We start from the raw sequence: 22,025 nt of genomic DNA on the forward strand, positions 1-22,025 counted from the left end.
AACTCTGTCAATCCAGGAAATGTGTTGGGTTCGTTGCGCAGTTTCATATTGAGGACAATTTAAAAGCCCCATATCTTGTTTAAAAGACCTTTCTGATACTTCCGTATTTTTTTTTTAAACTAAGTGAACCCAAGACAGACCGGAATAGTAGCATTTTAACAAACACTTCCTTGAGCTCAGGGAAGGGGAAGGATGGCAGCCAGAAGCCCGACTGGGGAGTCCTGGGCATCTGAGGGAGGTGCAGGTCTCCAGACGCCCCGCCCCCCGCCCCCACCCCCAATACCTGAAGGCCATTGCAGAGGGAAGGTGACCATCAGGTGTTGATCTTCCAGCCTACCAGGCATGACAGGGGCACCGTGGCGAGAATAGGATTCAGGTACTGAGGGAAATGTATTTTGAGATCTGAGAGCATAGTTACTACGCAAACCTGATGCAAATGAGGACCTGGCCAACTACTGGTGTCCTCTGCGTGGAAGCTTTAGGAAAATTCTTCTAGAGACCACTGCTCAAAGACAGGCACTGGGGGTCAGAATGTTAAATATAACCTACTGTATGCAAGAAGTTTTTCCTACCGTCGTTGGGTTGGAGGACCCTCTACTTTCCCTCCCCCACGGGTCGTTGATTGCTATTCCCTGGGGCTCAGGTCGGACGAGCCGCTCCAGCGAACAGGAACACGAATGAGGTTGAGCGTGCAAAGCGCGGAGACAGCTCCTCCCAGCCCCACCTCCGCCCTCAAGGTAGGGGCTCTTCCAGACTTCGCTGTCTTAACCGTGGGGGTAATTCCTCAAACCGAGAGCTGGATCTCGAAACGCAGTCATTTCCAGCCCAGTGATGTGGCTTCCTCTGCCACAGAGCAAAGGGTTCCAGCAGGGAAAAGCAAGGACCGTCTGCAAAAGCCCTCGCCCAAGTGGGAAGTGGAAATGCCGGCTCCCGGCTTCCTGAAGCACAACTAGACACCAGCGCGTCCCCCCCACCCCACCCCCGCGGGCCGGCAGGGCGGGCGGGGAGGCGAGCGGAGCGGAGGGGAGGGGAGTGCGGTCAGGGCTCCGCGCCCGCCCCGCCCTCCGCCCGCGGCCGCCCGGGCGCTGCGGGCTGGAGCCGACGGCCCGGCGCTCCCCGTCCCGGCAGGGTCTGGCTGAGCCGCGCGTCGCCGTGCAGTGCGCCGGGTCTCCGGGAGATGGCTTCTCGCCTCTCGCCCGCTGCTCCCGCTATTGTCTCGCCCGGGGTTGCCTGACCGTGGGGCCGGCGCACGCTCTCGGCCGAGAGGACGTTCTCCGCTCCAAGCTGGTCCACGCGCCTCTTCTGCCTCCCCGCTGCCCCGGGGATCCGGGCCCGACGCCGGCCGCTGGTAGCCGGAGCGGGGAGCGGTCCGCGCGGAGGAGCTGTGCAGCCGGCTGGCGCGGGTGCGGAGACGCCGGGGCTGCGGAGCACGGACCCCGCGTCGCGGAGTACAAGACACGTCGGGTCTCGCAGGAAAGCCTTGGCGAGCACAGGTAGGACGCGCCGCCGGGGAGAGCCCCAGGCCGGGGGCTGCAGACTGCCCGCGGAGGGGAGGGAGCCGAGGTCAAGGGGCTCTCCCTCCAACATGGCAACAGCCGAGGTGCAACAATGGAAGGAGTCGCGGGTTCCCGGCCGCTGGCTGAGCCGCGGAACCGTGGGCGCCAGAGCTCCGGCCCGCGGTGCCCAGCAGGTTGCCGACCCCACCGCCACCCCACTCTCGCAGTTTCGGGGGTTCTTGGGCCCCCTGGTGTCCCCGTCCCACCCGTTTCCCACACTTCCTGGCTCACAGCTGCAAAGCGATCTGAACCAGCCAATGGTTTCGGGGTTCGTTTGGTTAAAATGAGAAATATAACACAAAACCTGCCCAGAAGTGGGGGTGGGGGGTGCTTTCTCTTGCAGTGGGTGAAAAGTCAGCCAGCACATGGCCTGGGAAGTATATACATTTTTTTAGCCAGACGAATGGCAGACTTGGCTTCTCCCTTATAAGGACCCCGCAGCAAAAGCAGACCCTGCGGGAGACGGAGAGGGACCTGGACCCTCAGTTTGAGCTCCTGGGCCCTCAAGGGAGGCTTTGCTCTCCGGGCCTGTACTCTCATTTGCAGCTCCCCACAGCGGCGGCTTTGATGTTGGGGAGCGATCGCAGCAGCAGGAAGCCCAAGGGAGGCTGCCAAGCTGGGGTGGGGTGGGGTAGGGTGGGGAGCCCCGGGGGCTTGGCCGGCTCCTGGGCTCTGGGAAGAGGTTACCAAATGTATGAGATTCGTTAGTGCACACACCCGAGTTGGCTGAGAGAAAGAGAGAGAGAGAGAGAGAGAGAGAGAGAGAGAGAGTGTGTGTGTGTGTGTGTATGTGTGTGTGCGTGTGTGTGAGAGAGAGAATGTGTGAATGTGTGTGTGTGTGTGCGCGTGTGTGTGTGTGTTGTTGTGTGTAAGCAATCTGCTATTGATTGCTCTTGCTCCCTACGGCCAGCCTTCTCTCCTTCCATCTCCACCCCAATATGGGGTCTTTGTAGCTTCCCTGCCCCAGTCCCACCAGCCATGCCTAGGATGGAATCTCTATTGTCTCCCACTGCCCTGGTATTTTTTTTCTCGATGCTGTTGGGGAATTTTGTACCCTGGGCTGGCTGGTCCCAGCATGGCACCAGATTCCTCAGCACAGCTACCCAGCCTCCCAGAAGTAGGCCAACATTGCCCCTCCTTCTCTTTCTAAACTACCTGACTGCGATGTAGCCAAGCAGATGTAAGCAATTTGCACTGAATTCCAACCCTGTCTCAGTCGCCGAATGAGAACTTATCCTATTGCTGCACTAGGTCTTGGAAAGATATTGGAAGAGAAATGGTCCAGGGGGTGGTAAACCTGATCCCCAAATGATGTACCCCCTCCCACTCCCAATACTAGCTGTGGATCCCGGAGAAAAGAGGTTATAAGGCTTCTGAACTGCAGCTCCTGCAGAGCCTGGCGGTCTCATCTGGGGTTGTGTCAATGGAAAAATTAAGTCGAGGCACATTTTATAGCTCTGCCTCGCAGCCAGTGTCTGAGGAGATGGTGGCTCTGAGCCGGAGCCACAGACTGAAGCCATGGCTGCTTCTCCTTTGGCCTTTGGGTGAGCCCAAGGTTTTATTTCCATGGCTCTGAATTTACTGCTGAGTGTGCATGGGTGTGTGTGTCTGAATTTGATCAAGCTCTCAGCCCTGGCCAGAACAGAGCTTGTCTATCTCCCTCTCCCTGGAAGCAAGGGTGAGGGAGGACCAGGGGGTGTGCTGGGGTGAGGAAGGCTCTGTTTACCTGGGGCCTCAGGCTTGTCCCTCGGTAGCTCCTTTAGATAATAGCCCACTGGCCCGGAGTGCCTGTGGTCTTTGCCGTGATGAAGTGGTATCCAGCAGATACCCTACACTCTTGAGGAGCTGTGGTCCCCTCTCTGTGCATTCCTCACCCCACCTGGGCCTGGCACACTGCAGATACCTAATGTGTATTGTCCCTCAGCCTGGACAGCCCTTCCCTGGGCCAGCAGGGAGAAAAATGAGATATTCTCTTTGAGGAAAATGAGATGTTCCCTTGGAGATTTGTAACTGGCCATAAACTTCAGGCTTCTCATACTCCCAGGATGTGAACTTGGCCATGATAATGAAGAGTAGTAGAGAAAACCGTGGGTGGGTTCAGTGTCCAGGTGGGGAGGGGGGCTGGCTTTGAAGTCCTGGTGTGACTTGCTTCCTAGCTTTGGGAGCATAGACAACTTGTGAACTTGCCTAAGACCTAGTTTGCATATCTGTAAAATGGGAACAAATAATACTTTGGCTCTAAGGATTATTTTAAGGATAAAATACACTACTGCTTACCATGAACTGAAAAAAATACTGTATGCAAAAACATTCTGAAAACTGCCAAGTACTGTACAAATGTGGGTTATTCATCCTAAGTTTAGCCTTGGTGACAAGTTAGGGAGAGCTAGTGGGGATCAGGGGAGAGGTGGGAGGAAAGGGATATGGAATAGAAAATGTTCTGGAACCTTTCCTTTCTGGCTAAGGAAAGAGTGATGTGATGATTCCATGGTAACTACTCCTTGGGTATTTCTCCTTAAATAGGGTTGTTATGATGGGAACTGGGAGAGAAGGAAAGGCTGCTAAGGATATTTGTAGGGAATTAGGGAGAGACATACAACCCCCCAAAGGCTGGCTACTGTCAATAGTCAGAACAGTGCTGAGCAGACAAATCATATAATAACTAACACTGGTGTCACCAGCTGGTAAATGACAGCAGGGAGATTTGAAGCAGGCAATCTCACTCCATACCCTGTGCTCGTGACCTCAGTGCTGCTATCAGAACAGGGGCCTGGGAGGACAAATTTCCTCTACCTAGCCCCAGGTACCTCCTTAATTCCCAGTTTTTTGAGGTCAAGCCACATGTATGTGAATTCCTTGGCTTCCTGCCTTACTGGCCTTTCTTTGCTTTCTCATTCAGATTCCTACCTTCAGTGTAAAGAGAAGACCAGGGATAATCAAATTAGTTTTGCTACCTTCTGGGCAACTCTACTAAGAGGTTTGGGATTTGGGGGTCCCTGGGAGAATTGAGGCAAAGCTTTTGTTTGATATTTCTATATCTGCTCTATGTTGCATCTCTTTAATAAAATGAAAGGAGACTCTTCTTGCATTTCCTGTGGTCACATAAAGCTTTAGAACTGGAAAGGACCTTGGAGATCATTTCCCTGAGAAGTGACCCTCCCAGGGTCACAAGGGTACAAGCAGTGCTGGAACTTGTTTGCCCCACAGATCGCAATGTGACCAATGGAAAGGTGTCCTTCAGCACTTTAGAACTGAATTCGACCCTGTCAGTGGCTTCATTGTTGGGAAATTCTCTTCTCAGAATATTAGTGATGGGATTCACTCATCGCAAAACAGATTAAAGACACCAAAAACACCATTTGTGCTTTGGGGCAGAGCCTCAAGGTATGGAGAAGGAAGAGGACAGGGATTCCCAGTGGTCCTAAAGCAGAATACACAACATGGGGCTGCAGGGGTCTTTAACAACCACTCCTTCCTCTTCCAGAGAACTTGCTGTAAAGAGTCTCCATAATATTTCAAAGAGAAGCCAAGATCATTTGACTGTTCAGAAGCTTTTCCTTTCACCGTAACTGTATCACTCTTTCTCTTCCTCGTGGACCTTTCTCTCTTAACCCTAGCCAATCCTAGTCACTGTGAGATTGTCTCCTGGGCAATGGTTTCTTTTCTTCTCAGCAGCTCTATGTTTTCTGCCTTCTTCAGGGCTCCTGTCCTAGAGGTTAGACTCCACTGCATCTCCTCTCCGGTCCCTGTACTCTGCCCACAGCGGGTGGAGGTGGGTGCCCATTGAGCCAGGCCCATGAGGAGTAAACTGGCCTGGAGGCATTCTCTGTAGCCCTGTCTTTCTCTCTCAGTCTAGTCGGTTGCCTTGGCAGCAAACCCAGAAGCACAGGGAGAGGGGAAGAGCAGAGAAGCAAGGAGATCCCATTATAAAGAATTACGACCGTTTGCTTTGCTAGGTAGAAGGGATAGATAGAAGCTCTTCTTGTCTCAGGTCTCAGACTCACCTAGAACCCAGAGAAGAGTCGTGGGGAGCCCTTCCACTGCCAAGACATCTAGCCGGAGCCCCACTTTTCTGAAAGCAGAAGGTCTGTCAGAAGGACTTGCCATACTGCTTCCAAAGGATAAGGGAAGTTTAAGTGACCAGGAGCACAGAGTGCGTTTAATTCTGACCAAGTAAGGAGAGACTGTTTGCAAATCAGATACTGTGGGCACCTGGGAGAGGGCAACTGTATTTTCCCTCAAAAAATTATAGCCATGATGTCAGATTTCCACTCTAGATTTCCTCAAAAAGTCAGTTTTGTTGTTGTTTTTGTTTTTAACTTAAAGAAAAGATAGATGCCATTCCCGGACAAGAGACTTTGAAAGATAGAGTGGTCCCAGAGTGCTGACAAATTGTCTGATGTGTGATATTGGCAATGCTGTTGCAGATGATCCCAACCAGGGAGGCAAGAAGGAACCACCTGAGCAAAAAGTTCAAGTACCGAGAAAGGCGGGTGATGGAGAAGAATAGCCACGGGGCTTCTGTCCAGCCATAGCTTTTCAAACGTATCTCAATCCCCGCCCCCGCTGCCCTTGCGGGAAAGGATAATGAGGAAATTGTCTCTTCCCCTTTTACAGATGGGAGAACTGAGATTTAGATTAGGTTTGAATTCAAGCTAAGCTTAAGAAACACGCCTAAGATTGTACAACTAACTAGGGCCACCGATGGAATCTTGGCCAGGATACCTCTACAGCCTGTATTCCCTTTGTGCTGTACTAAAAAGAAAAAGACAGATCCTGAGAAAAAAACGTCAACAACGTGCAAGTTCTGAATGAGATGGGGTGTCCCCAAAAGCCAGATAACAATAGAACCGGTTCTCAAAGTCGCCTGTGGGAGAAGATATTGTCACAACGGGATGCAGGTCTATCAGATAATATTTAAAAAGAATTCCTTTATTCCACAAATGTTTTTCGAGGGCTTCCTCATGAAGTTGGGTATTTTCAAATACCAGGACAGAGAACCTCCCAGAGCTTACTGTTTGTTGAGTGGGGAATGCAGAAATCAGTAGACTATAGTGGGAAGGTATGGATGCTTTGAGAACTCACAAGTGTGAGGCTTTTGGGGTGGTCAGACTTCCTGAAAGAAATTCGGAGTTAGTTGAGGTCTGAGCAATGAGTACAAGTTGGAGTGCGGGTAAAGGTGAAGTGAATGGCAGAAGGTGAGGTGGAAGTAGTTTAATCTGGCCAGAGCCATTGTAGTTTAATTTTCTCTTTTATTCATCCCTTCATTCACCTACTAGGCACTGAATGTACACAATATACGTGCTGTTCTTACCAGTGCACAGGACCACATCCCTGTCCTTCTGTAGTTAATGCTGTAGGACAACTTGGTTCACTGAGAATGAATTAAACTGAGTTTCTTTATTTTACCAATGGGATTCAATACTGGTAGATCAGGGGATTATTTGTAGCTATAATCTGACTGAATTTAAGGAAAGTTGGAGAAAGATTCTTGTGATATTCCTATGGATAATACAGAATGGAGACAAAATGAGTTAATTAATGGCTGGTTAGTTGTTCATTCAACAAGAATACCTTCAGTGCCGCTGTTCATTTGTTCTTACATTCATTCATTCTCAACTGAGGGTCCGTATAATTTCAGCACGTGCTTGAGTGTGGCTCTGGAGCCAGAGTCCACAGGTTCAAAGCCCGGCTCTCTCATGCACTACTTCTTTGACCTTGGAAAGTTATTCAGCTTATCAATGTTTCCATTTCCTCCTGTAGATGATGGGAAGATACAGTACTAGGGAAAAAAATGCAGTTGTAAAAATGAAATGGGCTCATTAATGAGCTACCTAGATCAGGACTTGATGCATGACAAGGGTTTAGTAAATGGTGATTGTTAGAATTATTTTATCATCCTTCAATAGCAACTTTATGCTAAACCCTAGGGATATAAAACCTCAATTCAATATGGATCCTGACCTTGAGGCAACCACTTGTGCACTGAGGCATTCCTGTGAATGGAAATGCTTTTTATGGAGTGGGGTAATCCTATAAGCTTAATAGTAGTCAGGTGTTATATGGCTGCCCCAAGGGGTGGTATAATCTTTAGGCAGCATCTCCCTGAAGTACGGAAGCTAGAACCAGAGTGTTTAATAGTTTGGGGCCCTCTAAACTCAGAATATAATAACTACTATTAGGTATCAACCTGGAAAAATCAATTACAATTTTGTCTTCCTCATCCAGCCTCAGAATCTCTGATCCTATAACAGGGAGTTGTTAACTCTCTCCTTGGACTGGTCCAACCACCCTCAGAATACAGTGTTTAACAGCTCTGTCCTGTGTAAAATGAAACACCGTGCTGAGCCTGGTGGGGAAGACAAAGATAAATCAGAGGTCATTTCTGTTCTTAAGATCAATGGGCTTATGTCTGCAAAAGTGCTTTGTAACTATAAAGCACTTGCATGGATCAAAGTCTATTATTCTAATCACAAGTAGGGATAATACAAAACAATAAAAACACAGTAGGACACATTACAAATTTTAGAGATGTTCCAAAGAGAGCAAAGTCACTTTCAGTCACAGGAGACGAGAGCAGGCTCTGAGTAGAAGAGCAGGCATTTGTAGAGGGCAAGCCAGAGAGTATTCCAGAAGGCCCTGGTGTGAGTGGAGGCTTGTGGGGAAACTTGAGGCCTCGGGGACAGTTAATGACCATCAGCATTTGGGGGGCATGCAGGAGACTGGCCTGGGACTCAAGGTGGGGAGTCCTGAGTGTCTGATAAGAACAGGGAGAGACAGAAACCTTTTCATCAGAAGAGTGACATGGGAGCTGCACTGCAGGGTTATCCTGGCCATGGGGAGGTCAGCAGGGGACATAGACTAGGTAGGAGGCTGTTTCCATTGTTCAGGCAAGTGGAAGAAATAATTTTTTGGTGCCCGATATGTGTTTTCTATAGGGTGTTTCACTTAAAGTAACCCAAGCTTGGAAAGGATGGGCCCCTTTGAGAGCAACTCGAAGAGGAAGGCTGGGGGATTTCCTTCCCTGGAGGACCGTGAGAATGGGCACGATAGGCTGGCGTGGCTCCATCTGGAAAGAGCACTGGAGTGGGAGCCGGGGACCTGCTACTAGTCCCCCTGCTGCCACTGACCAGCTATGTGACTTCAGACGAATCATTTCTCCCCTCTTGTCTGCAAAACTGTGGGCCGTTTTTTCCCGCTTTTGTATTTATTTGCTTGCTTTTTGAGTGCCTCGGGAGGATGAAGAAGTGTTTTGAGGTGTACCAGAATCATCACCAATATCAGCTGGTAAAAGGTGATGTGCCTGGGTCTCCATGGCAGGATGGGGAAAAGACTATGAATTTCAGCCTCAGACAAGTTTCAGCTTAAATGTTGATCCCATCCTTACTGGTTGTGTGGCCTTGGGCAAGTTACTCAATCCCTTTCCTGTTTTCTAGTTTCCTCATCCGTTGAATAAGGATATTAATATCCACATTTAAAGATTGTTATGAGGCTTCAACAAGACAGTACCTGCCACAAAAGACCAGAGGGAAACGAGGCCTGTTTCCTTCCATTTCTGTGCTGCTCATTTTCACCTGGCTTCTCCCCACCTCTCTGCCTCCCTTGTCTTTCCCTTTCACCAGAACAAAGTGTGATACTCTTATGACCATCAGGACAGTGGACATATCCCTGAAGGTTAATTGACAGACTTCGCGGTGGTGTTGACATACATCATAAAGGGGTCTAGCAAGGTGTCTATGGGAGGTTAGCCTTGATGTGCCTGTGCATGTGCTGAAACCCTGGCTGTGTCTATCCAGCTGCAAACAATACCAGCTAATCCCTTCTGAGAATGGCCTCTGACTATTGCTACCCTGGTATACCCTGAGGGAAGGTCACATGGGCCAGGGACCCATGGAGGCTGATGGGATGTGAGTGGGCTACACCATGCCAGGTGGGCAGCCGGTCCACCTCTCTTCTCTGTGGCCTCTCCACTGGGTGTAGACTTGGGCTCTGTCTTAAGAGCCCTCTGTCTCCCTTGGGATCTTCCTGTATATACTGGGGCTTAAGAGAAAGAAAAGCATCAGAGCATGTGAGAGCAACGCCAAACGGAACTGACATGATTCCTTGCTCTACTCCCCCACCTGCTACGTCACTTCCTACTTAGAAAATAAGTCTTCTAGACCCATCCATGCATGGAGATGCAAAATGGTTGTTTCAGCACCATCAAAGTGAATGTGTAGTTCTTCTGCCCCAGACGCCAGGGCCACCATTTTAATCTTTCATGTCACACACACAACATCAGAGTGTTAAGGAGACAGTGGGAGTAAAAGAAGTAAGGAGAGATGGAAAGGGTTGGCCTGCGAAGGCTTCCAAGGATCTTGAGTTATAGTGGAAAGAGGAGAGAGAAAGCAGGAGAAAGAGGAGGCGCCTTCAGCAGCACCTGGCTTTGGAGACCCTGAGAGTCAGGTGGGACGGGGACCAGGGCATGGGGAGCCACACCAGGTGCCAGTCCACGCAGGTGAGTGGGGCTGAGGACTCTGGACCTACCACTAGGGCAGCGGGAGGGGTGGCCAGGCTGGTGTGGGAGACCTGGTGTGGGTACCCTGCGATCTGGCACCATCAGGACCCCTGCCTGCTGCCCCTTCCTGGTTCCCCCAGCCAGGTGTCCCCTTCCCTGTGGTTTGGAGATTCTGAGACCATCTCTGGGAGGCTCTGGGTGCTCAGTGCCCTCTCAGGGCCCTGCATCCCAAGTGGGACTTCTCCTTTGGCCTGAGTAAGATCTTCCCCCGGTCAGTGTCCTTGGCTGGCCCCCAGCAGGATGTCCTTCCGGCCTGCTGCCAGGGGAGGGGAGTGGAACTGCGTGGCAATTGGGAAAACCTGGTGGCCGCCTGGGTCAGGCTGGGCTCACAGTAGACCAGGCCGGGAATTGGAGGGATCCGTGACCTACTGCCTGGCAGGCAGCACTGCGTTCTGGAGAGAGGGCCGGGAGATTCTTGGGGCTCGGGAGCAGAGACCAGAGGAGGCCGTGGAGAGGCACCCTTCCTACTCTTCGGTGGATTTTTCCCAGGCCACTGGAAATTTCCCCCACCACTTCCAGAATCAGCTGGGTTGGGCACCCCTCTCCTCAGACTCTGCTTTTTAAATGCAAAGGACCCTGGGGGGAAATAACACCCTGGCTTCTAACACTCCTGTGTAAGTTAGTAAGAGATGTTTGGTGGTGGTTGTGTGTGTGTGTGTGTGTGTGTGTGTGTGTGTGTGTGTGTGTGTGTGTTTTCTGGGCTAAAAGATGCGGTCTGCTTGAGAGGTGGCTCCCCTTTTCCCCACCCTGGTCTGTGGGGACCCCAGGGCTTCTCCACTTTGCCCTGATTTAGGAAACAACTGGCCACCCCTGGGGCCTGCCAGCAGCTAGGTGGCCTTGGGGCAAAGCCCTCCTGGGCTCTTCAGCCTGGGGTCCCTTTCCCAGCATTCTTGTTCCCTGGTGCTCTGGCGGCCTGGGCCTGCCTGCAGCACACTGGAATGTGGACAGGGAAGCGCTTGCTTGGGAAGACCAGAGCTGCCCCTGGAGCTGAGACGTCTTTCCTGGTTCAGCCTTCCATCTGCTTTTCTCAGACTTCTTTACCAGTGACACTGAGATTGTGACCTACAGTATCGAGGCCAGCTTCCTCTCGTCTCCTGTTCTTAGGGAGCTGATGAGGGAGTGTATAAGAAGGGTGTAGGTGGTGGGGGTGTATGGTGTCTGGGAAGATATGGGGGAGAGGACAGGGCACTTTGTCAGGTGTGGGGCTGTGGGACGTATGCCAGGTATGGAGGTGTGTGCGTGGGGGGAGGGGGAAGGGTGTGCATGGAGTGTGTGGGGTGTATGGGTGTGTGTAGGGTAGGAGGGGTCTCAAGGGTATAGGGGTGTGCACAGGGAAGGGAGTGGGTATGGGGTAAGCAGTGCGTGTGTGGCGGATATGTAGGGGACGGTGTGGGGTCTGTGATTGATGTGATCACCATGACTTTGGGTCCCTGAGAAGGATTATAGACTGTCTTGACTGGGGGAGTTAGCATTAATCAAAGGTATTCTTTATTATCAGACCACATGCCTGGACTGCTGCTTTAGGGATGCGGCGGTAGAGGGACAGTGGGTAGGGAGTGTGGGCGGTGCTGAGCCTCCCTGCCAGGAGCAGGGCACCAAGCTAGCCCTGCCATGGGGTAGGGGTTGGCTCACCCTTCTGCTCGACTTCCTTCCACCCTCCTCGGAGCCGAGCAGGTGGCTGTCAGCTGCCAACAGTCCACACAGCATGTCCCTGCCCGGCCGCCCCCTCCCTTCCCACAGGCAGTACCAGCACAGCGCTGAGGTCTCTGTGTGGGATCCTTCTGGGGACCAGTTCCCCCGTGGTGTCCTTGTCAGGGGAGAGCGCAGGCGTGGGGCCGAGGTTGTCTCTGAGTGTTGGCACCATGTGATAACCTCATGGCGAGGGGTCTGTGGACCCTTCCCAGCTCTGCCGTGTCTCCAGCGTGAGACCTCAGGCAAAGCTGCTGACCTTTAGTGGGCCTCACCCACTCCTCTCTAACAGACAGGAGGACGCTGTCACGGAGTAGCGAGGGAACCTTTCAGATGTCCAGGAAAGGTGCTGTCAGAAAACAACCAAAGAATTGTTATAATTAAATGACTTGGAGACAGTCCCTAAAAATCAAAGCAATGCTCTGTGGCAAAGAAGTCGTGGGGGGTGGCCCCTGGCATTATTTGGTGCACTCGTGTGGATTGATGCCGCTGCAGTTACCCCGAGATACATCTCCATCCTCTTGCCGTGAGTTGGGACCATAACTTGAAGTGCTTCTCCTTGCTCCTTGCAGACTGATGGGTTGGCCCTGCCCAGCGCGTGAGGACCTGGGGCCGCAGGCTGGACAGTGAGGCGGATGCCGCTGCTTCTCGTCCCCTCCTTCCGGTGAGTCCTCCAGGCAAAGCAGAGCCTCTTGTATGTTCTGTCCTCGCTTTGGTGCCTCAGCTGGATGGGAGCAGCTGTGACCTGCTTTCTGGATTCTGCTTAATGGGCTGGCTTCCTCCAGGGAGTTTTCCCAGCCTACACAGGAATCCTGGAGAACCGGATTCCAAAGGGCACGGGCAGGGGAAACTGGACCATGGGTTCAGGGAGAGGACACAGAGGCGTCAGTCTGGGCCTTGCACGGGCTGTCAGTTTGCAGGAAGCAGTGCAAGAGGCAAAGCTGAGGAGGGGAGAAAAGGTGGGAGAGGCAAGGACCAAGTGGGCTGCTTTGTCCCATCCCCACTCCACCCATTTTCTCATGTCCACCTCCCAGAGGGGCTTCCTTTATGCTCCATGGGGTCTACAGTACCTTTGGAGAGACTCGGGTTTCCTAGATGGGACCGTGTGGAAGTGTTGAGGCTGTTTTCTGATGTGGGGTGGGCTGATGTGAACGTTGTTCATAAACAGGGAGGCCCCTCGGCTGTAGGCCCAGATTGGTGTGGGCACGCCATCTAAGGCGCTCCTCTTCTCACTGCTATCCTGTGCCACTGCCTTTCTCTGGAGGGCTGAGGAAGCTGGAAGAATAATTCTCAACTAGCCTGCTCCTTGGAGGGAACCTGGCCAGGCCAATTCTTAGGGCTGTGGTGGCTGCGGGCAGAAAGCAGGACGTGTGGGCCAGACAGAGAGGTTAGTTAGGACTGCTCAGCTCCAGGGATGGCTCCTGGGCTGGGCATCCACACACTGCCAAGACCTTTCTTTCCTCTTTGCCAAAGGTTCCATTCAGCGCCTGGCCACTGGCCCGGCCATCTAATCACCCACTCTAGGAAGGAAAGTCTTGACAGGAGCCACGAGCTGTCTCATCTCTTCCATCGTTGTCATTCTTCATACTCAGATCCCGAATTTACAGGGTGGGTGGTAGGAGCTGTGGCCTCCAGGGATTCTGTCTGTGTGTGAACAGAACCAACTGCAAATGGTTTCAGAGTCGGGACCGGGGATGCTCTGAATGCAAACTCAACTCTATTTAACCATGTCACCCGGTCTCCTAGTACCTGTCCCTCTGCTCTCCTCAAACCAGAGAGCCCTCTACTAACTCTCACACCCACAGTGGAAAGCCCAGGGAATCGAGAGGTGGACAGTGAAGTAGCAATGCAAAGACTGAACCTGTGGAGCTGCTTGAATTTGGCTAAGATGACATTGGAGAGGGTCTTTCTGAATGGGAAAAAAACAAAGCAGTCATTTTCTGTCTCCCCACATTGGGAACTAGGTGAGAGCCACACACAGGGACTCTTACCTAGGTCAGGTAAGAGACAGACCCTGGAGATGAGTGTGTTTCAGTGATGGGCATGACATCCATGAAGCTTGTAAAGCTAATAAAACCTTTAGGTTTTTTAAAAACCGAGATACAGTTGATATACAGTTGATATACAGTTTTTAAAAACTGAGATACAGTTGATATACAATATTACATTGGTTTCAGGTATATAACAGTGATTCGACAATTATGTACATTACTAAATGTTCACCACAATGATTATAATTGCCTTCTGTCCACATACAAAGATAGTCCAATATTATTGACTATATTTCCTCTGCTGTACGTTCATCCCTGTGACTAATTTATCTTATAATTGGATGTTTGTACCTCTTTATCCCCTTCCCCTATTTCGTCTATCCCTTCCCCCTGTGCCAAATACGGAAGCAGGGGTCGGGGGCACATCCGTCTGAGGCAGGAGCTAGCCTGCTTGTTCTTTGCGATAAACCTCCCTGCTGGAGGAGTCGGGCCCCTGGTACAGGGCCTGCTGACCTTCCCTATTGGAGCTGCTGGGGGGAGTGGGGGGGAGCAGGGTACCAGGGGTGTGCAGTGAGGTGTGGGGGATGGGTCCCTGGCTGCAAATCCAGTGGGATTTTGGGTGTGAGTGTGGGCTTCAGGGCTTGGTAGGGGCAGTGGTCCTCTCTGAAGAGAAAACTGTGGAAGTCAAAGGGTGTAAGTCCTTATGGTCTCCAACCCCTAGACCCTTGAGGAGGAGCTGAAGGTCCCTTCCTAGGGCAGTCCTAGAACTGAGTTGTCTTCCTTCAATAAAAACTATTAAGAGATGGGATGCCCAAGGCTGGGGGCTTGAGACCCTCCCTATTTTTCACCACCTTGCTTGATAGCTCTACATTTTCCCTGCCTAGTAAACATGGGCTGATACATTCAAGGGTTCCCCACTTTGTGCTTCAAAGGGGGGGGGATTGAGTTCTTTGTGGATATGTCTATCACCTTTGCTAGATTGGAATTCTTGAAATTGTGCCATAGTAATCTGAATACTTCTAGGTCTAGCATGGCCCCTGGCACGTAGATGGTACTCAGTACCCTCTGGGATCTAATTCTGTGGCTCAGGATGTGGGTGAAGATGACACAGACCCATTAGGCTGTCCCATGTAGAGCAGTCCAGATAACAGTGCCCTCCGGGAAGACAGCAGGAAGCCCTTTCCACCTACAGCCGGAATCACTGCTGGCCCTGGGGCCCCTCCCTCTCTGGCACAGCTGGTATCACTGCTGGCCCCTGGGGCCCCTCCCTCTCTGGCACAGCTGGTATCACTGCTGGCCCCTGCGGCCCCTCCCTCTCTGGCACAGCTCCCCGGGAGGGAGTGCCCTCCCTGTTCTCTCCACCCTTTGACTCGGAACCATTGTGTGGCTCTGCCCTGACCCCGCTTCCTCTCCCCGGCCTCCAGCCCTCTGTTGGCAGCTGTGTGGATTGAGTTCGGTGCCTGGTGCTACTTAGACCCTGGTACTGACCTGCTCGGCCATAAACATGCCCTCTTCACCAGCTGCCCACTTGATGCTTTTTGGGGATCTCTTCCCCCATATCTTCCTGGGAGCTCTGAAACCCTAGTTGGCAGAGTCAAACCTGGTTGCGCATCTGAATCACTGAGGAACTTTGAAACATGCAGAGTCCAGAGACTCACTGCACTGAATCAGACCCTCCAGGAGAGGGGCTAGGAATTTGTACGTTTGAAAACATCCCAGATGACAATTGTGAATATTCAAATGCCGACTATGTATTAGACACTATTATTATGTCAACATTAGATTTAGAGGGAGTGCTAATGGCGTTGTGTTTATGTGGGAGAATGTCCTAGTTCTCCAGAGATTCAGGCTCAAGTATTTAGAGGTGAAGTGTTCGCATGGTTAAGCAGAGAAAGAGCGCACGAATGTGGGGAAATGGGAACTCAGTGCACGCATGGTGAAAGGAAACCCGCAGAACATGACTGCAGATGATTTCCAGCTGCTCTCTGAGAAAGCCGTCCTAGAAGAGCATTAGCCAAAGCCACCAAGGTGCACGGATCAGGGGCCATTGACGAGGTTCTCTCTGCTGTGGTCAGAGGGTGTCACTCACACAATGCCATGTGTGGGTGCTCCCTGCAGTTGTGTGACACAGCGGTACTGGACCCAGGCCCTCTTCCATGCCACCTCTTTGCTGGGACCTAGGTGGATTTTTCCTTTTTTACAGAATCCTTGTAGCCCTTGAGAACTGAGCGAATGGAGCAATTGCTAATTTGTCAAATCATCAGAGGCTGGCAGGGAGGGAATATAGGGTGGGATATAGGGGGAGGCAGGAAATGGGAGACTCTGATGCCCAAAATACTTTGTGGATCCCGGCCTGTCCTGGAAAGTGAGAATTAAATCCAGTCTTGAGTTCTTAAAGGAAGCCAACTCCATCCAGCTCCAGGCTGTCGGGGCGCGGTGCTCCTGCCTTCCCTCCTTCCCTCTCTGGACTTCCTCTGTGGCTGGCTGCTGCTCAGAACCATCGCTCTGCTCTAAAGGGTGGTCCTTCCGGTCCTGCGGGGGATGCCGCCTGTCCTGCTTCCTCACCAGGGATCCCTCGGCTTCAGAGGGAGCAGGGCACTGAGCCTTTTGGAAGGAGCAGCTGCCAGTGTGGCATGGGGCACAAGATCTGTCAGTGAGCTGGGATTCCTTCTCTGCATGACTGACAGTCTGGTGGTGTCCTGCCAGTGAGCCAGGGGGACAGTGGGTAGAGAGGGGTAGCTTGGCTTTACTCCTCTTAACTCCAGTCTGAGAAGAGCCTCCCGAGCTGAGCCTGCTGATCACCCTCCAGCCATTCTTCTCTTTCTTTGCAGGCTCAGGCCCTGGCCCTGGGATAGGACTTTGGAGTCCTCTGAGAACTTTGACTGGTGGGCATTAATAGGTCAGAATCAGAGCATCCCAGAGCCGGAAGGCACTGTATGTGATGGTCCTGTCCATCCACCCACCTGCCCTTACAGATGTCAAACCTGGCCCAGTGAGTTGAAACCCAGTCCTGGGTTTGAAGGACCCCAAGAACCTCTTGCGTCCTGATCACCCATCTCTGTGTCTAAAGATTCTCACCAACAGAAAGCTCTGTCCTTAATCTCAGTTCAAGTACATTTTTCTCAATGGAAATGAGGTGAATTTGGAGCTCAAGGCACTTAATGGGAAGTGACAGATCCATACACATTTAATTCTGAGTAAAATATTTTAAGATCATGTTTGAGAGATGCATAGGTTGCTATTGGGAGCAGAAAGAAGGGGCCCTTAGTCCAATCGTGGGGCACCGGGAAGGCTTCCTGAAGAACCTGCTGTCCGAGCGAAGTCTGAGGAGGGTGAGTTAGAGTCTCCTGGGCAAAGAGTGCTGGGAAGGGCGTGCCCAGGAGGAGTAAGCCATTGAGCGAAATCACAGAGGTACTGATACAAGGTAATGAATGGCTGGAGATGAGAGGGACGTGGAGGCTGGTGATGAAGGCCTTGTAAGGGAAGCCAGCAGAGAGTCTTTGAAGGGGTTACAGTGAGGTGGTCAGATTTACACTTTGGAAAGAGCCCTCTGGCTGCTCTGCGGAGACGCCTCAAAGGGGAGGAGGAGGGAGAGCTGTTAAAAGACAATTGTCACAGGCCTGTGGGAGAAGCGAGGGCTTCAGTTAGGGCACCAGAGGTTGGAATAGAAGGAAGTACTGAAGAGGAGAAGGCCTTGGTGGTGGGGGAGCCGAGGGGGAGGAGGAATCCAGGTGACTGCTGGCTTCTCATCTGGTGATTGGGAGGCTGTTCACCCAGGTGGGGCGCCACTGGGGGAAGGAAGGAGGATGGAGATAGTTCATTTTGGACATTTGGGGTTTGCGATACGATGGGCATATCAACTTGAGGGGAGAGATACACATTTGGAATCCTTTTATGCGAGCAGAATGACCAGGAGACGGGAACAGGTGCAACTGGCCACACAGAGGGCTTGGTGCTCACAGAGGACTGAGAACGGAACCCTGAGTCGTCACTCACATTTCAGAGGTGGACAAAGAAGGAGGCAGAAAATAAGAAAAAATAGTGTCATGGAAACCAGAGGGTCCAGGGTTTAGGAAGAAAGGGATGGTCCGCAGAGCCAAACGGTGTAGCCATGTGGAGGCAAATAGAAATGCCTGTGGGATTGGGTGGCCCAGGCATTGTTGCTGGGGCAGCTCTTCGTGGGGGTGCTGAGGGCAGAAGCCAGAGTACAGTGAATTGAAGAATAAATGGGAAGGGAGAACTGGGGACCCTCCTGTGTTGTCTACTCTAGTACAGTTTAGCCGGGGAGGGAAAGGAGAACAGAGAGGGTATTAGCTGGAGGACAAGTCAAGAGAACGTGCTTAGGGGGTAGGGTTTTGTTTTGTTTCTCTTTCTTCTTAAGGCTGCAGGAAGCTTGAACATGTTATATGCTGAGCAGAGAGCTCCAGATAAGGAGAAGAGGTGAAGACCGCAGGAGAGGGAAGGGAAAGTCAGTGGTGCTCTATCCTGGAGGCCATCCTGGAGGCAAGAGCACAGGAGGGTTGAACCTCAGCAGGAGGCGGTGTCTGCTTCCCCTGAGACCAAAAGGCAGGGAGGGAGCCCGAACACCAATGTGGGTAAGTTAGTGGGAGGAGAGGCAGGAAATGGAGAGAGATTATTTCCAGTGGCCTCGGTTTCCTCTTCAAAGGCAAATCGTGATACTCTGCTTGTCCCAGCTCAGGGCTGAAACCACAGTCATTCCCTGGATGAAAAGGCTTCAGCTCAGCCCCCCTTTGAGCATTATCTAGTGTCTCCTCTCTAAAACATGAGGACTTCTTTCTCTTGGGATCAGTTCCTGAGCTCTGAGCAGCTAAGTTCTGCGTATTTCCAACTGCTTATCCAATTCCTTTAAGTTTCAGGTAGCAAGACTCCCTCTTACCCTCTGCAGATAATCTGTAAGGAGATGTTGAAATCAGCAGAGAGTACCTCATATGCCCTGAGGCTGGGCTTAGGCGGTTCTATCTTTGCGAAATTATTCCCAGAGGTTCACTGAGGCAGGTCAGGGTTCTGCATCTGTGCCTGGTGAATGCAACAGGGTCCCGGTGGGCACCTCAGGTTAAGGGATATTCTTGTCCTAACTCATTTTCAATCTGATGGAACCTGCCACCCGAGAATCTATCTGAACCCTTTTCCTATGGATGTTCCCAACTTCCTAATCGTGAAGAAGAACATACTTCATAGGTTTGTTACCCACTGGGTACAGCAGTGTAATAGAATGAACAATTTTTGATCATTTGATGGAATCTTGAACTTCCCAGCTGCTGGTATGAAGGGTCAGAATTGACTACTTGACACTCACTTCTCCCAGCCTAGTCTGAAACACGGCTGTACACATAGGTCAGTTTTGGCGACAGACTAGAATCTCCTGGGGAGTGTTAAAAAATACCACTGCCCTACTGCAAACCAATGAATCAGAATCTCCAGAAAGTACATGGGTATCATTATTTTTATTAAGTCCCCTGGTGTTTCTAATGTGCAGCCAGGGTTCTCAGGCCAGGCTAACCTTGTCATTACAACCATTTGTTCTGTTTACATTTCCTTTTACCACCATTGTGACCTTTTCATGTCATGGCTTCTAAAGAAAAGGATGTAAATGGAGTAAATGAAGGGGGCTGCCTATAGCCAGAGGTATTGGGTCTGGGGGGGCGCCTTCAGGTAGCTTCCGGAGGGCCGAGGGGAATCAATATTTTGGCACACCTGTAATCCACCAGGCGGCTGAGTCTCACCTGTTGGCAAGCTTTGTTCTACTGCCCATGTTTGTGTATTTGGGGAGGATCTTAGTGAAGTCTGAGTGCTGCTACGGTCTCTTTCATAGAGCTCTGTTGTCCTTTTCATGTACAACCTTACTGAAGCACAATTGACATACAATAAACTGTACATATTTAAAGTTTACAGTTCAATAAGTTTTGACACAAATGTATACCTGTGAACCCATGACCGCAATCAAGATGATGAACATAGGCATTCTCCCCAAAGGTTTCTTGTGTTCCTTTGTGATCCATCTCTCTTGCCACCCTTTTCCAAATAACCACTGGTGTGCTTATTGTTGCTCTAAATTAGTTTTCATTTTCCAGAATTTTTTATAAATGGAGTCCTACCTATTCTTACTAGTCTGCCTTCTTTCACTCTGCATAGGTGTTCTGAGATCTGTTATTCCATGTGTTAATAATTCATTTCTGTTGCTTGGTAGTATTCAGTTCTGTGGCCATGTCACTTTGTTTGGTCCATTCACTTGCTGATGGACAGACATTTGGGTGGTTTCCAGTCTTGGGGTATTACAAATAGGGCTGCTGGGAATATTGGTGCACAGGTCTTTGCATGGACATACACTTTCATTTTACTTGGTAAGTAATTAGGAGTGGGATGGTTGAGTCACATGGTAGGTGGATGTTTACCTTTTCAAGAAGCTGCCTGTTTCCCAAATTGGTTGTCCCATTTTACATTCACCACCAGCAGTGTATGAAGGCTCTCCTCATTTCCATCTTCACACTTGACTAATGCAAGGTGCCTCCTTTATGCCTCGGGGCACACGTGAGAGAGTTGAGGATGGGAGTTGAGGATCAGACATGGAGAGGTGTACAGATGAATGGGAGGGTGGGTGGATGTCATAGATAAATGAATAAAGTTGTCTTGATGTCTCTTTTTTTCCTCCATCTTTCAGTGTCTTTCCATCTGTCGTAGGCACTCAAGACACAGGCAGTGGCCCAGGTGATGTCCCCTAAGTGAGATTATTAATACATATCTTTTTCTGACTGAGTTGATTGATATTTTTACCTCTTGCCTGCAGGTGCCCAGGTACCATGCCGCAGCTCTGCAGACCTGACATTGGCGGGAAGTAGAACACTTCCTGTCTCCTCCGGCCCCCATCCTCACCATGTCTTCGACTCAGGGCAGTGGGGAACACTGGAAGTCCTTGGAGTCAGTGGGCATCAGCCGCAAAGAGCTGGCCATGGCTGAAGCCTTGCAGATGGAGTATGATGCCCTGTCCCGGCTCCGGCGGGACAAGGAGGAAAGCAGAGCCAAGCAGAACACAGACCCCTCTCTCATCAGCTGGGATGAGCCCGTCCTCGACTTCTACAGCAAGCCTGTAGGAGGGCAGAAGGACCTCAAGCTCTTGCGCGGGCTTTCTGGCTCCGATCCTACCCTCAATTACAACTCGCTGTCCCCACAGGAAGGGCTGCCCAACCACTCTACCTCCCAGGGCTGCCAGCCTGGCCCAGATCCCTGGCCCAAAGGCTCCTTGGCTGGAGACTGTCTCTACATTTTTGATGGCTCAGATGGGGGACCCTCGTTGTCTCCAGGATCGGAGGATATAGATGGCTCTTCCAAGAAGCTGTCCCCACCTCCTCTGCCTCCCCGAGTCTCTATCTGGGATACCCCTCCACTGCCTCCCAGAAAGGGGTCCCCTTCATCTTCCAAGATCTCCCAACCCAATGACATCAACACACTTTCTTTGGTTGAACAACCTCCAGGCAAACTGCTGGGGCATCGGATTCTGGAAGAGGAAGAGGAGCCAGGAGGTGGGGGTCCAGGGCGCCTACTCGGGTCTGTGGACTATGATGGTATCAATGATGCAATTACTCGGCTTAACTTGAAGTCAACCTATGATGCAGACACACTGTGGGATGCCACCAGGGTCTGGAAGGAGGGCCGGGGGCACCTGGACTTCAGCAAGGACACTCCTGGAAAACCTGTGGCCCGAAGCAAGACTATGCCCCCTCAGGTGCCCCCCCGCACCTACACCTCCTGCTATGCCAATCGAAACAATGTTACACCTGGCAAGAACCGCCGGATTTCTGCCGCTCCGGTGAGAACCTTACTGTGTCTCTCTCCCCACCCGACCCCCCATGCTCTTAGAAACAAGAGGAGTCCCACTTTTCTGCTATTCCAGCCCAAATCTACTCACCCTTTAGTCCTTTCCGCCCCTGTGTGCTGGCCGTCAGGCCCCCAGGCCCTGGTGGTGTGGAGGAAAAGGGACCCCACTAGGGAAATGGCTCCTTTTCAGGGCAGAATGTTTGTATTTTGGCCAAATGGCCCTCCTGGGGACAGTTGTTTTGCAACTCCAATTCCTCGTGTGTACCGGCCTCACGATACAAAGACTGGCCTGGGGTGGGGGTTCACTGCTGACTGTGGTTGAATGGCCTTGTGGACTGGAGCAAGTTGCTTCTGCTGACTTTTCTGCTCTGCCAAAAAATGCTACGTGGTGATGAGGCT

General features: G+C 51.4%; 1 protein-coding gene across 3 annotated transcripts in view; it reads left to right on the top strand.

Annotated features, from left to right (window-relative positions):
• Positions 1 to 375: 375 nt before the first annotated feature.
• PIK3C2B (phosphatidylinositol-4-phosphate 3-kinase catalytic subunit type 2 beta) overlaps positions 376 to 22,025 on the top strand; it is a 59,713-nt gene continuing 38,063 nt past the window's right edge. The window contains exons 1-3 of one of the 3 annotated variants that reach the window (XR_012122931.1): positions 376 to 1,493; positions 12,375 to 12,466; positions 20,599 to 21,618. Coding sequence is in view for 2 of the 3 variants with exons in the window: in XM_073217077.1 (XP_073073178.1) it covers positions 20,686 to 21,618 (933 nt within the window). In the remaining variant the exon portion in view is untranslated. The remainder of the gene's footprint in view (positions 1,494 to 12,374; positions 12,467 to 20,598; positions 21,619 to 22,025) is intronic. The other 2 variants (XM_073217077.1, XM_073217076.1) reach the window with 2 other exon arrangements.

Source organism: Manis javanica, chromosome 11, assembly GCF_040802235.1.
Source record: "Manis javanica isolate MJ-LG chromosome 11, MJ_LKY, whole genome shotgun sequence".
Classification (NCBI taxonomy): domain Eukaryota; kingdom Metazoa; phylum Chordata; class Mammalia; order Pholidota; family Manidae; genus Manis; species Manis javanica.